This window comes from Cajanus cajan, chromosome 1, assembly GCF_000230855.2.
Source record: "Cajanus cajan strain Asha chromosome 1, NIPB_CcT2T_4, whole genome shotgun sequence".
Classification (NCBI taxonomy): Eukaryota; Viridiplantae; Streptophyta; class Magnoliopsida; order Fabales; family Fabaceae; genus Cajanus; species Cajanus cajan.
This window is the reverse complement of record NC_138517.1, coordinates 88,656,879-88,671,947: the sequence shown is the minus strand read 5'-3', so window position 1 is coordinate 88,671,947 and position 15,069 is coordinate 88,656,879. Positions and strand designations below refer to the sequence as shown.

The window sequence follows — 15,069 nt, the reverse complement described above, 5'->3', positions numbered from 1 at the left end:
TTGAGCCAACACATTTGTCGCGTGGAAAAAATATAATTATATTTTGTTTTGTTTAACTTCATTCTTTTTAATAAAATAAAAATGCATCATTTTTTAAATTTAAAAACAAATTCATATTTTCTCTTATATTTTGTATTTCAACCCTTATTATTGATGTCTCTTAAGCGACTTGGAGAGTAACTCGCAACTTAGTTTAAATTAAAGGACGTGTAAAGTGAAGATGTATTTATTATTAATGTATATTTAAATATCTAACATTTTAATTTATTTTAAAATAGCAATATGTTTTTTTTCTTCATTTCACACATAACCAAATGTAACTACTCGCATCTTATATAGTCATTTTCCACGTCTAAAGGCGAGTCAATTAAAAAATGTGAACTGTTTATCTTCTTGGGCAGTTGGGCAGAGCCGCCAATTTTAGCAAAACAATAATAAATAGAAAAAACGTTTCCCGCATCACTGAGGAGTGAGGAGACATTCCTCACGCCAGACACGTTTGGAAGCTCTATTGTATTGTGTCTGTGCAGTTCAGTTGCATTACGGCACTATCACATTCACATCACATATTCTGGTCATATGGGTGATGCTCATCCTATCAAATATTATAAATGCACATTTAATTGAATATTCCCACTTCTCAAACCATTAAAATACGAAGCAATTAATTGTCTTTTATTTGAGAATGCTGCTAATGAAATACTAACATGATATTAAACTTAATTACATTTTGTCCTATCAAACTATGTGAATGAGGTGAATTGTATCATCAGGTAATTGTTTGTCAAAATATAAACAGAATATTGACATGACATTATGTTTAGTTATATTTTGTGCCCAAACTTTTACTTTATTTATAAATTATCTAAAAATAATTTTTTTCAAAAAATTTGTCTCTAAATTTTTTAGAATACTTGTGAATTGTGATTTTTTGTTATACTATACTTGGCATGATTGTAAAAGATTGTTTTGAATTTATATTAATATTCATATAAGATAACTCAACACATTAATGTAAATATCACATGTATTAATATTAAATAGTTTGTGTCAAAATAAAAATTTGAAGCATAAAATACAATTTATCTATCTATCTATTTATAAAATAACATTAAACAAATTTTCATACAACTATTATATTTCATTATGATATAATTGTCTAAATTAATTATTGTATATTAAATATTTATTATAAACTTTAATTTTAAAATGATTATTAAAATTTAAAATATCATTATTCAATATAAATTTTAATACAATTAATATGCTTCATTATGACTTAATTGTCTAAATTATTTTTTATTAATTAAATATTTATTACAGACTTTAATTTTGTTATCTTCCACATTATTGTATGATACATATACATATAATTAAATTCATTTAAATTAGTTGCTATTTTTGCTGTAAAAAAATAAATTAGTTTCTATTTTAAAATAAAATTTAATTTAATAATACAACACTTCAATCATTAAAAGCATAAACAATGACTATTTATTTTAATTAAAAATTATTATCAAATTAGTACTAAAATCAGTATTGAATTATTTGGCAAGTCAACAAATGTTTTAAAAAAATTAATTTTAACTTTTTTTTTCAAATCAAGCATAAAACTTCGTGATTCTATTCGATCATAGAAATTAATAATACTTATCGAGTTATTTTTCTTATAATTGATGTATCAAATCAAATTGAATCCTTAATTACAAATTAATTATCAATATATTTATAATAAGAAAAACAACTACAAGTTAATTATTAATACATAACTTCTAATATTGAAAATTTTAAGTTATTAGTTACTGAAAACAAATTATAGCAACATTATCACATATAAATTAAATTTACAAATATTAATTACTTAATTTAAATTCTAATATAATTATTATATCTTATATATTGTGATACAATTGTCTGAATCGATTATTTATTATTAAATTATTTATTATAAACTTTAATTTGATTATCACCTCTTAAATGTATAATGTATAATACATTATAAAAGTATTAAAAATAACTTTTTTATTTATACATTATTATTATATTAAGTTATTGAATTTTTTTCCTTTTAATTTCAATATGATAACCAAATAATGGATTCTCAAATTAGTCTCAAAATCATTATTGAATTATTTAACAAATCAAACACCAATTCTTTATATAAAATCTAAAAAAATTGAAAATATCGAATTTTTTTAATGAAAGAGATTAAATAATTATATATAAAGAAAATAAGTATATATATTATCGGGTTCCACTCGGCTTCAATCACATGACAATGAATCTTAGATAAAAATATTTTTAAAAACTTACAATTACATTAAAAAAGAAGAACACTCCTAAAGAAAAAAAGAAAATTTGTTAATAATTAGTTAATAATTTTTATTGAAATAAATTTATAAAAACTGACATCTTAATAAAAAAAAGAGTCTCTTAATTACAAGTTAATTAGTAATATATAATTGTCAGTTAATTATTACTATATTTATCAATTACTTAATACAAATATAATTCTAACACTATTATTATGTTTCACTGTGACTCAATTTTCTAAATTAATTATTTTTATTAAAATACTTATTATTAACTTTAATTTTTTTATTATCATTTTCTTCAATGATTACATCATATACATATATTTAAAATAAATTTTTATTTTATACTTTATAAAACTCATTCATAACCTATCAATATACTTCAATTGTTTAAATTTAAAAATATAATTCATAAATCATTGAAATAACTAAAAATAATTATTTCTAATTAAACATTATCATTATTATTATTATTAAATTGTGTTATTTTTCTTTCAATTACACAAATTATTTCATATATCATGAACATAAAATTTATAATCAATTTTTCTTTATATAAATATATAGAACATAAAATATTGATTATAGAACTGTTTTAACATGTAAAAAATTATTTACATATAAGAATTATTTATACATAATTTTTAGAAATGTCACTAAAGAAATTATGATGCTTATATCAGTGATAATAGAGAAATTTTCGTCATTAAATTTATCACAATTACATTCATCTATTGCATAATAAATTAATATCACTCTAATATAAATATCTAATTGTTATTATACATCTCATTTTTTTCCAGGTATTATTGACTCACTTCATATATTTATATATGAAGTAGATGTAATTATATCATATTTATTTTACATTCTCTTTATTTCAATAAATATTTTACAATTATTTAATTTTATAATTTTATGTAATAATTTTAAATTCTTTTAATATTATAAAATTATATCTTATATATTTATATATGCATTCGCGCAAATCTAGCTAAGCTTAAATGTCACATCAACATTTCCTTTGTTTTTTTTATCAGACAGGTGAAGAAGTATACAAAATTCGCAACACTATCAAAATTCAAGAGTAAAACTCAGTGAAAAAATTATTTGAAAGCAAAATTCGCAATAAAATAAAAGTTTAAGACACAACATAGTTAAGTCAAAAATAGATTATGCAAATAAATTACTAATTTTATATATCATTTAAAAATTTACAACATTAATTATTTTTAAAAATAGAAATTGGGATGTGAAATAAGAGGAGGAAGTGGATAGCAGTGAAAAAGAAGACCAAAATCCGTGGACTTGGGTTGTTAGTTTTCCCACCGTGAACACCGCAATTGTGGGACCCACCACCACACCAAGACTTTGTGCTTTGTTTTTCAGCTTTAGAGAGTGGGTCAACCACCACCTTTACTATATATAGTGTTAAGTGTTGCATTCTTAATTCTTATTATTGTATGAGAGTGAAGGAATTACACGTTACGAGGCATGGCCGTAGGTGAAAACAAGGCACAATCGGAGTCTAAGGTGTGGAATTTGTTCAGGCTTCACCCTTCCACCTCCAATTCCGCTTCTTCCCTCGCCAGATCGCTCCTCCCCACACGACGTCGTCTCAAGCTCGATCCTTCCAATAACCTCTACTTCCCTTGTATGCCTCTTCTTCCATCCTTTTTTCTTTTGATTCAGATCAATTTCTCTTTTTACTCGCTTTGCTAATCATCCTTGTTTCCTCTCTTGTCTAGATGAACCGGGCAAGCAGGTTAAGAGTGCCATCAAGATTAAAAACACTAGCAAATCCAATGTAGCTTTCAAGGTATGCTCAAAAATATGCTCCTCTTTACTCTTTATCCATGCCCAATTCCTCTTTTGCATATTCATGTTACTGCCTCACTTTCTCTCACTCTTCAAATCAACTATCTATTATGTTGGACATTACTTTCTCACACTTGTTCATCTGAATAAACCAATGATTTTTCATTCTTTTTTTTTTTCTATTGACCTATTCTGTATGTTTAGTTTCAAACAACGGCACCCAAAAGCTGTTTCATGCGCCCTCCTGGTGCCCTTCTTGCACCTGGCGAGACTATAATTGCAACTGGTAATAATTAATGTTTCATTTCTTTCTGTGGACCATAACATTGTTATAAGGTGGTGTTATCTCACTATTTTTTATTTGGTTTGCTAGTGTTCAAGTTCATAGAGCATCCAGCAGACAATAATGAAAAGCTACAAAAAACTGTAAAGTTTAAAATCATGAGCTTGAAGGTGAAAGGATTAATTGATTATGTTCCTGAAATGGTTAGTTATTTCTTTATCAGTTGTTTCAATTTCTTTTGGGTGGATTCTTTCTCTCTCCCAAGTCCCTCTCCCCTGTCTCTTATACACACATTATGAAATCTGGACACAATCAAAATAAGTTGTTGTATGTATATACTTTGTTTTTCTCTTTATATATCAACCGTTTATTTAGCTTTGTTTTGAATCATGTGGGTTTGTTCTTCCTCTAAACAGTTTGATGAGCTGAAGGATCAAGTAACAGTGGAGCAGATTTTGCGGGTTGTGTTTCTCGATCCAGAGCGTAATAGTCCTGTAAGTGCTGAACTTTTTAAGTTTCATTTGTACTTTGTGGCAATATTCGTGCATGTTAATCGTGACTTTTTTGTTTGTCCTATCTACTCTCTCTTACTACATTAGTACTTATAATTCCAAATAAACTGTAAATAAATTATTCCAAATGCATTCACTAAAGTATTTGTTGCTTCACTGTCTGTTTTACTTTTATCCAAGGGAGGAAAGGGTTGCGTAAAGGGAAAATGAGGAAACCTACTGTTGTCCCTTCCTCTCTTGTGTTTCTTTCCAACCAAACATACCATTTTTGAGACATTGTACTTTTGTTTGGTAAAAAGTAGGCTAAAATCCTAATTTAGTGCATGTTTGGATTTTATTTTGAAACGCGGATTATGCATTCTCTTTTCACATCTAATGTTATATTTACGTAGAAGCAAGATTTTTTTGATTCAAGTAAACGTGAATTTTCATGTTACAAATGGAATGCAAACATGCACTTAGTTCTATATAACATTAAAAAAATTTAATTTAGTTTTACTTTAATTTTTTTCCAATTTATTTTAAAATTTTAAATGTAAGACTTCCGTTCAAATTTCACAAACGATGTTAAAGGTCCGAGAGAATCACACCTGTGATTACGGCTGTGATTCTCACGATCGAGATTCTCACCACTTCTTTTCGCATCTCTTAATCTTAGGTGGTTCTCAGGTCGTGAGAATCATGGCTGTGATTGTGGAATCACGGGCGTGATTCTCTCGGACCGTTTGTAAAATTTGACCAGAAGTCCCACTTTGAAAATTTTAAAATAAATTGGGACTAAATTAAAATTTTTTAATATTATAAGGAACCAAATTAGAGTTTTATCCTAAAAAAATATTTTCTTATTTTGATGTACATGTTTATAAGCTTGCCAAGTATACTATACAGTAACAAATTGCCTACCGATGAAATTGTAATTGTTTTATTAAGGCTTTGGAAAAACTGAGGGTTCAGCTGGCTGAGGCTGATGCTGCAGCTGAGGCACGTAAGAAAGTCCCAGAAGATGCAGGTACAAAGATTATCGGGGAAGGGCTTGTCATAGATGAATGGGTGAGTATGCATACTTGGTTTATTTATAGGAAAAGTTATCCTTGCAATATATATGTCACTTTGTTTTGACAAATGCTTCATCTAAATCTAAATCAATGATTTTGTTTGTTTCCAGAAAGAGAGGAGGGAAAGATACATGGCAAAGCAGCAGGGTGAAATGATAGTGGACTCTATATAGCTAGCTGGTCTGAAATCTTCGGGTGAAGATGTCTTTAGGGAAACAATCATGTTTCCGGAATGATATTTTGACGGATTCATGTAAAATGGTAGTTTCTGTATGATGGATGATTTTCTGTCATCACAAGGTTTCCTGTCAAACGTCAATTGTTGAGATTTTCGTCCAGGAAGTGGTAGATTTGAGTAAAATGATATATTTACGTCCAGATTGTTAAAAGGGAAAAAAAAAACAAAAAAGCAAACAATAAAATTGGAGGCATGAAAAATCAAACCGGTGAGCTGAGGTGAGAAAAGTATTGTTATTTTTACCAACGAAAGAAAATGTAGTCTGTAATAAAAATGTGGCAGATGATAAACACACCTCCACTCTTGTATAAACACACCCCTTTTTTAAAAAAAATATATAAAATGTCTAAATTATCCTTATAAAAAATGAAACTCTTAAATTTACACTTCTTTTTCAACTCTTAAATTTACACTTCTTTTTCCACCCCCGTTCCCCACACCCCACACCCCCTTCCTCGCACCCCCAACAAATCGTCGTTTACAGCAGGAGAAAACCCTCGCAACCATCCCAACCAGCAGGAGAGACCCTCGCAACCCTCTACTGCTGAGCACAAAGTCAGTTTTATTATTGTGATTGAGATCAGTCAACACCACTCTGGTGCCTTCTTTGCTGCACACAGTTGGATTCTTGCATCGTATCTGCCACATATATAAAAAATGTTCATTAGTCATGACTCATGACAATAATAACTAACAAATAAAAAAATTGGTTAGAACTTGGAAATTGGAAGTGGTCCTGATTTGTGTACATACCTGAAAGCAGGCACCACAACCGGCTCCATCTTTGAAGAGAGAAGCCACACCAGCTGCAAGGTGTCCACCACTTAAGCCTAGTGCCAAAGAGCCATACCCACATGCCCCAGCTTCACATGTCAAATTCACACAATAAATTAATTACATCGTTTTATAAGAAAATTGAAGATAGTAATGAACGAATGAATGTTGGTAATTACATGAAAGAGCAGAAGCTTTGGAGAAATAGGAAGCCTTGGATTGTTGAAGGCAGCGATCACAAGCAGTGGCTGATGAAGCAAGAAGGAAGAAAAAGAAGCAAGTAAAGAAAGTCATGGTTTGTGATTGTGATTGGTTTGAGGGTGTGGTTCAGAAAGCAAGGTATAAATATAGCATAGCAAGTTTAGGTTAGAAGAATATAGGAGGTATTGGTTGGGATGGTTGCGAGGGTTTCTCCTCTGTAAACGACGCCGATTTGTTGGAGTGAAGGGAAGGGGGGTGTGGGGGTGCGGGGAACGGAGGTGCAAGAAAAGGAGGTGTAAATTTAAGAATTTTATTTTTTTTAAGGGTAATATAGATATTTTATATATTTTCTTTTAAAAAGAGGGTGTGTTTATACAAGAGTGGAGGTGTATTTATCATCTGCCTAAAAATGTTTGGCATTCTTTAATGGGCCTCGTCGGTTAATATATGTGTAGACTCATTTAAACAAAAGCAAAAGCAGATCCAGTATAGCCCAAAATATATAACGAGGTGGAAAAGGACATGTCAGACCAAACAATACCTTTCGGTCATTCAGCCCAAAGAGTAAATAGATCTCTTTTCACTACGATACCGATTTTTTTACATAAATAATATATTTTTTAAAAAAATTACAAAAGTAACATCTGTGCAATATTATTTACCTAACTAGAATCACTGTTCATGCTCAGAATTCGGTTCCCCGGAAACCGAATTCTGAGCATGAACAGTGATTAATTTTAGTTGGATAAATAATGTTACACATATGTTATTTTGGTAAAAAAAATTTTAAAAAATTTTATTTACGTAAAAAATTCACCTGATACTAGCTATATTTTACATTATAAAATATGTTCAATCTTAAATTCAAAGCCCATCAAAGACAAAATTTTTTTTTATCTCTTTATTATGTGTGTTTTCTTTTACTTGTATTAAGTGTTTGTCGTGATATACAAAATTAATTCTTATATATTAAACATCAATTCCTATTTTATGTAATAGTATTTTTAGGGGTTTTTCTTCGACAAAAATTTGTAGGGATTTTTTTAAAACTTTTTTATCTAATTTAATTTTTATTTATTATAATTATTTATAAATTAAATACTAATATTTAAAAATAAATTATCAATAAAATTTGTTATAATATACAGATGATTTATCATAAATCTAAAATATAATTTATTTGTTTAAAATTATTTATGTATATTAATTTTAAATATAACTTATATATTCAAACATATTATATATATATATATATATATATATATATATAATTTTAGTCAACCTTTACGTATGAAATACAAATCTCTATCTTGTGTGAGTATTTTGAGGAATTTTTCTTCTATAATAGAGTTCATAGGGATTTTTTTTAGCTTTGTATCTAATTCAATTTTTATTTATCATAAATTCATAATTGATTCCTATATATTAAACATGAATCTATATCTTATACGAGAATATTTTTAGGAGTTTTTCTTTGACAAGAAGATTTTTAGAAATTTTTTTAACTTCTTATCTAATTCAATTTTTATTTATCATAATTATTTATTAATTAAATTTTAATATTTTTAAATAAATTATCAATAAATAAAATAATATTGCTATAATATAAATTATTTATCATAATCTAAAATATACTTTATATGTTTAAAAATATCTATTTATACAAAATTATATGATTTATATATTCAAATATAATATTTAATTATAGCTTAAATATATTTTTAGTCTATTAAATTTAAGATAATTTTTTTTTGGTCCTAAAAATTTAAAATTGTTATTTTTAGCCCCTATAATTTTCAAAATTATTGTTTTAGTCTTTCATGTCACTAATAATATATTTGAAAGTGACCTATTAAAACCATCACCTAAGTTTAATATGATATTTTGACTAACAAAAATACTAGTAGATAGATTTTATGCGATAATATTTAACAAATTTTCTAACAGAATTTGAGTATAAGGATTAAAATAAGATATTTTAAAATTATAGGACTAAAAAAATAAATTTTAAATTTGAGAAACTAAAAACAAATTTATTTTAAATTTAAGAAACTAAAAACATATTTAAATATATAGTTTATTATAATATTTAGTTATATATAATAAATATTTTACCTATACATCACACATGCTAAAGTACTAGTTATTTATTAGTTAAATATTAATTTAAAAAAATTATCAATAAATAAAAATATTATTTTTTTAATACAAATTATTTATCCTAAATCTAAAATATAATATATAATATTAAAAATATTTATGTATACTAATTTTAAATATATTTTATATAATCAAACATAATAATTATATATAATTTATTATAAATTTTAATTATATATAATAAATATGTTGGTTTGCACAGGTTAAAATACTGTTTTTTTATTAATTCTTTATTCATTCTTTCCATAATTTTTACTTTTATTTTGATACTTTTTTTTCTTCTTATTTTTTATTATAAAAATTAATGATTTATGTCAAGCATTGCAATTTTAATGATCCGAATACAGATAGGCGGAGGACTAAATTTTGAAGGATGTCTTACGGGAAATTTATAAGGAAAAATCCTTAAGAAAATGCAAGTATGATGAGTTTGACAATTGTAAGGCGTTAATCAATTCACAAGAGTCCCAAAGTGAATGCAAAGACAACCATTTTATTGAAAATGACTTTAACCATTAATTGATCTTTTTCGTGTAACGTTTGGAACAAGCCAAGACTATAAAAACACAAAATGTAACTTAAACATGAGCACCGAACTTATGGCAAATTTTTATGTTATTAAGTGGATCACACCTACCACAATGCACAGTTCTTCAACCATTAGTTGCTGTGTTTACCATCAATTGTTGGAGTTGCATAGAAATAGTAGAAGAATGCACTGTCCAACATTTTAATAAATAAAAAAAATCACTTTTAATTCCTTTAATAGTATCTTAACTCTTCATGCATTGGTCGGCATTTTCCTAAAATATGTTATAGCACAACTTTGTTCAAAAGAATGTTTAAGGCCTTCAATAAACACAATGAATGAAATCATTCATTTGGGATGAGATCTTGGAAATTGGAAGAAACATGGGTTTCCTGTGCCTTCCTCAACCCAATATCACCATACTTGCATATGCCTCCCAACAAAAGAAGTTGACTTTCCTCCCTCACAGAATCCAAGTGCCTAAATCTTCACCCAGATTTAGAAACTTGCACTTTCACAATGTTATTTTTATAACTCCAAAAGCTGATATCTAATTGGGGTTAAAAGGAACATAAACAGAAAGAATGATGTAGGTTCATTTAGTTGTCTTATCTGAAAGATCCCAGGCAACAAGCATGCAAAGAATTGGCGTGTTGTGATTTCTCAATCAACAATAAGGAAACTGCAATTTAGTAAATAAGACAAACTAGCTAAGAGACAAAACAATACAGATGGGAAAATTCATCTATCACTATCTCTTTTGCATATAATGCTAAATACAGAAAAGTAAGATAGCCACTAATCACATGCCCCTCAAGGGTTGATGTCTTCCCCATGTGATCTCACACACACTCACGAATTTATACACAATATAATATTTTTAGAACACAAACTAGTGTAATAACTATCACTAGTAATTAATTACATTCGTTTATGTTAATCCTGTTTTTCTTCACAACTAACTGCCAAAGCTAAAAGCCTAAAAACAATGCCATATTATATTCCCAAAAAAATCTACAACAAAGCTTTCATGTTATCACTATTTCTTGTTACAATCTCAATAAGAATGCTGAGCTACTCTTGTCATGAACAAGGCAAATGAAAAAAAAAAAAAAAAAAAAAAAAGAAGAACAAATTGAGATGAGGAAATCAAATTAGCAAAACTTGGAAGACAATTATGTAAAAATTTACAGTTAAAAGGTGAAAAATAAAAATAAAAAAAAGAATTACATTCAAGAGTGCCAAATTCCACTCAACATACTGCGGAACCGGTTTGCGGATAGCTTCCTCACAAGCCTCTTGGCATCAGAAGAAACCTCAGCTTCTGCAAACCTCTCTATGTTTTTGGCATACCCAGAACTCACAATTTTTTTCCTCCCACTGTTGCAACTTGTTAGTGACATCAAGATAGAGATCAGCAACTTCTTATTACCCGAATTACTCTCCCCTGGATCCAGCAACTGCAGAAGAAGAGCAATGTTTTGATCATCCTGCACAAACCTCTTCCTATTTTTTGCCACCATAACCATGCCAGACAAAGCCTCTGCTGCCATTTCACGAACTTCATATGATTTCGCATTTAGAAACTTGACAAGCTCAGCCATGAAGCCTGCATCACCCAAAGCCTTCTTAGCCTCCTCAGATTTCTCACACAATCTAAACGCCACCTTCAAAGCCAACTCTTGAATCGAAACCTCCCCATTTCGAACATAATACATCAATTGATCCACAAAGCCATAACTCATCAAAACACTTACGCAACTAGGCGATGAAAAAAACAAATTCTCAATGGCCCTCATCACAACCTCTCTTGTTTTAGACGAACAAGTCAACTTAGGATCCAAAACACGAAAAAGAACACGAACCCCTCCTTCTCTAATCACCATCTGCCTAACCAACTCATCACCGGAGGCAATGCTTTGAATCAACTCAATAGAACTCACCTGAACAACTTCATCCCTTGACCTCACAAGCCGCACAAAAGTTGAAACCACACCATCCTCAACCATAAACCTCTTGATTTCCTCAACACCACAAAGATTCCTCAACACCCCACAAGAAGGACCAACCAATTCCCCTTTACAAAGCTCCTCACTTTCACAAACCCTCAACAAGGCAGTGACACCCCCATGAGCCGAAACACACCACGCATTATCAGAATTCTCGGTCAACCTTTGCAAACATCTCGCAGCACCAACCTTCCCCACCTCACTCCCACATTCCAAAACCCTAATCAAAGGGGCAATAACACCAGCACCAACCAAAACCCCTTTGTGAGAGTCAAACCCCACAACAACAGAAACAACCTTGGCAGCCTCTTCAACAACCTCAACCTCGAGAGATCCTAGGAAATCCACCAACACATGGACAAACTCAGAAACCTCAACAACCAACTTCACGTACTTTTCATCCTCCACAATCACCTCATGCAAGTTCATCAACGCTTGCTTCTTCATACCCGAATCACCCACCTTCATCCGAGTCAGCAAGTCCCTCAGGTAGAACCTCATGTCATCTTTGCAAGCTCCAAAACCAGGCCTTGAAACCACCACAGCGTAGCCATGCATGGACACGCCCTTCTTGAATATCTCAGAGAGCTTCTTCACGTGCGATTCCAACTTCCCCAACGTCACGTCCAAGTCGCTCTGCATCAGAAGCTTCCCGCTGTAGGACAGATCCACGCACCGCCGCGCCAGCTCGCGGCACTCTTCCGCCGTCCCCGTTATCTTCGGGAGCTCGCCGGAGAGTGACGTGGCATCACCAGCGACGAGTCCCGAGTGGAGCTCCTCCAGCCTGCTCCGAATCAGTTGCCATTTTCCGGCGAAGACCCTGATCGAGAGGGAGAGGGAGATCAAAGAGGAGATGAGCGCCACGGCTTGCCGGAGACCGGAGACGGCGGTGGTCGATGGTTGTTCGTCATCCATTTTGGGCCTCAGAGCAAACCCATTTTTTCCTTCTAAAGTAATGTAATGTGGGAATAACGATGTGGGAATAGAGAGAGAGAGAGAGAGAAAGAGAATGTAATCTGGTTCTGACTTCAGATCTATACTTATCCTTGGATTGCAGTCGATAGAAAGTTGGACTATTTGTTCATTTATTTACAGGAATACCCTTTTGGGCTTCTTTGTAGAATACATTGTGCTAAGTTGGAAGGATTGAAAAATAACATGATTTGGTATGGTTATTAAACACGTGTTCATATGATCAATTTCTAAGTTTGTGGGTAAAGGTTAATCCTTTAAAAAAAATTAGTATTATAAAAATTAGTGTTTACCTCGTGGTTGAAAGATATTGTCAGTTAAAAGAGATGGAAATGGAAGAATCTATGGGACATGGGTATTTTTGTCATTGTGATGGGAATAGGGCAACTCAATCTGTTGGGAGTTTTTGTTTGGAAAGAAGAGGGACAGTGCAGGTCCCAGAGAGAAAAAGAGGGTTCAGAGCAAGGTGATGTCTTTATGCTTCCATTCGTATTATCGGTGCTTCTGCAAAGGTGAATTTGTCTTACTGCTTCTGGTAAATGGAAAATTGAAATGAAAATTTTAGATATTGGACATAAAAGGCAGGGAAATTGTGAATCAACAAACAGACAAGGGAGGTTTATACATAAGCATCTAGCGAGCAAGGCGTGAATTGCAGAGTGCACTTTTCTACTATTACTTTTCTGGACACTCGTGTAAGGTATTTGTTAACGGTTATTTAAGTTAAGAGCAGGAGTTAAGAGTCAGTTTGCAGGTAGAGAATTAATTAGGCCCTTATTTTCTTTTACTTTTCATATAATTTAATAAACTAGAATCTTTGAATAGAAAGATGGTAATAGTAATCCTATGATTCCTATTAGGTGAACTCAAGGATGAAGAGGTTATAAAATTAGATAAAATAAAAGTTGTATTTTGAATCTTTTAATATATATTGGGGGTGAGAGAAAAATCTTGGATGCATTTGTTATTTAAGAAGCTTAATTGTTTTGAATTTATGACTTTGATCATTTATGGATCTTCTTTTAGCTGTGCGAAAGTTATTATTATTTTTTTTTACAGCATGAAAGTTATTACTTATTAACAATAGGATTTACTATCTTTCTATCAACTTTAGAATTTATTTATATGTCGGAGATTATGATGGAAATCAAACAGAAATATCTATGTTTAGAACAAGTGTTGTATTTATTCAATTTAAGATACTGATCACTAAAATGATATACTATTTAAAGAAAAAATGGACTTAGTTTGCCAATGGTCCAACTATATCCATTGCATTATTTCTGCGACATCTTAAATATTGTTGCTAGGGCATTGTTTCCATAAATTTGTCGACAAAGCTGGCCAACTGCAAATCAATTTGAGGGCACTACACTAGAATGAAGGATGAAGTGGTACTAGATCACCCTTTGAATTTTAGTTGAAAGCAACGTAGTGTAAGAGCAGAGGCACAGCTGTGAAGTGTGAATTAATATTAGATGGAAATGGCAATGCAGATGGACCACACTGTAATAAGGACAGAGCTTTGATTAGGAAAGCAAAAGCAAAGGAGGCAGCTTTCAATGGCCTTGGAATGGGAATGACACGACCACACTGCACACCCCCCACCATGTGAATGTGAATCCCTTTGTATTAATCCTTCACTCACCACTGACCTTTCTCATTAGTAATTAAGAAAAAGTAACTCTCTTTTCCTATCCTTTTCGTTGGATACCAAAGAAGAGTCCAATGAAAGCCAAAGGGATGAGTTTAACTCAATTGATTGAATAAGGTGTGTAAGAGTGTGTCTGGATACACGTTTTGAAAACCACGTTAACGAAAAAGTTTATTTTCACGTTTTTGATCTTGGACGGACGTGATTAAATGTGTGGAAACGTATTTCCAAACACACTATAAATGTTGTAAATCTTATAGTACGGTGTTTGATTCCCACATATTAAAAAAAAAAATCACTACCCTACAACGCTACAAGCACCCCCCCCGCCCCACACACACACTAAGCAATGAAACCTCAACCCTTTGATTAACCTCAAATGCCACCTCAAATGCCACATCATATCAAATGATGCCTACATCTTAAAAAGTGTGCATGTTTTCAAGAGACAAAGGGGGGTGTTCACGAGAGAAGAAGCTCCAAATGGTACTGGACAGAGGCCACAGGCTCAAAGCAAAAGGGTAAAGCTGCCCATGTCATGACAATACC

At 30.8% G+C, this 15,069-nt stretch overlaps 3 protein-coding genes across 3 annotated transcripts; 1 reads left to right on the top strand and 2 right to left on the bottom strand.

The window, feature by feature from the left end:
• Positions 1-3,761: 3,761 nt before the first annotated feature.
• LOC109803931 (vesicle-associated protein 4-2) lies at positions 3,762-6,325 on the top strand. The gene is made up of 7 exons (XM_020365611.3): positions 3,762-3,969; positions 4,064-4,134; positions 4,338-4,419; positions 4,507-4,619; positions 4,833-4,910; positions 5,859-5,978; positions 6,094-6,325. Exons 1-7 carry the CDS (start codon positions 3,810-3,812, stop codon positions 6,154-6,156), a joined length of 687 nt encoding a protein of 228 aa, XP_020221200.1. The 5' UTR covers positions 3,762-3,809; the 3' UTR covers positions 6,157-6,325.
• A 110-nt stretch (positions 6,326-6,435) lies between these two features.
• LOC109803932 (expansin-like A2) lies at positions 6,436-7,527 on the bottom strand. The gene is made up of 3 exons (XM_020365612.3): positions 7,175-7,527; positions 6,975-7,084; positions 6,436-6,860 (listed from the first exon to the last, which is right to left on the bottom strand). Exons 1-3 carry the CDS (start codon positions 7,287-7,289, stop codon positions 6,603-6,605), a joined length of 483 nt encoding a protein of 160 aa, XP_020221201.1. The 5' UTR covers positions 7,290-7,527; the 3' UTR covers positions 6,436-6,602.
• Positions 7,528-11,020: 3,493 nt separating this feature from the next.
• LOC109803595 (uncharacterized) lies at positions 11,021-12,913 on the bottom strand. Its single transcript, XM_020365233.3, has one exon. The coding sequence runs from the start codon at positions 12,807-12,809 to the stop codon at positions 11,118-11,120; it is 1,692 nt and encodes a 563-aa protein (XP_020220822.1). The 5' UTR covers positions 12,810-12,913; the 3' UTR covers positions 11,021-11,117.
• Positions 12,914-15,069: the final 2,156 nt, after the last annotated feature.

Excerpts from the sequence above, each read along its gene's own strand:
- LOC109803931 (XM_020365611.3), top strand. The coding sequence starts at position 3,810 with ATGGCCGTAGGTGAAAACAAGGCACAATCGGAGTCTAAGGTGTGGAAT. Across the intron at positions 3,970-4,063 it reads CAATAACCTCTACTTCCCTT|ATGAACCGGGCAAGCAGGTT; the intron begins GTATGCCTCTTC and ends TCTCTTGTCTAG. Across the intron at positions 4,420-4,506 it reads CGAGACTATAATTGCAACTG|TGTTCAAGTTCATAGAGCAT; the intron begins GTAATAATTAAT and ends TTGGTTTGCTAG.
- LOC109803932 (XM_020365612.3), bottom strand. The coding sequence starts at position 7,289 with ATGACTTTCTTTACTTGCTTCTTTTTCTTCCTTCTTGCTTCATCAGCC. Across the intron at positions 7,085-7,174 it reads CAAAGCTTCTGCTCTTTCAT|CTGGGGCATGTGGGTATGGC; the intron begins GTAATTACCAAC and ends TGACATGTGAAG. Across the intron at positions 6,861-6,974 it reads GTTGTGGTGCCTGCTTTCAG|ATACGATGCAAGAATCCAAC; the intron begins GTATGTACACAA and ends TATATGTGGCAG.
- LOC109803595 (XM_020365233.3), bottom strand. The coding sequence starts at position 12,809 with ATGGATGACGAACAACCATCGACCACCGCCGTCTCCGGTCTCCGGCAA.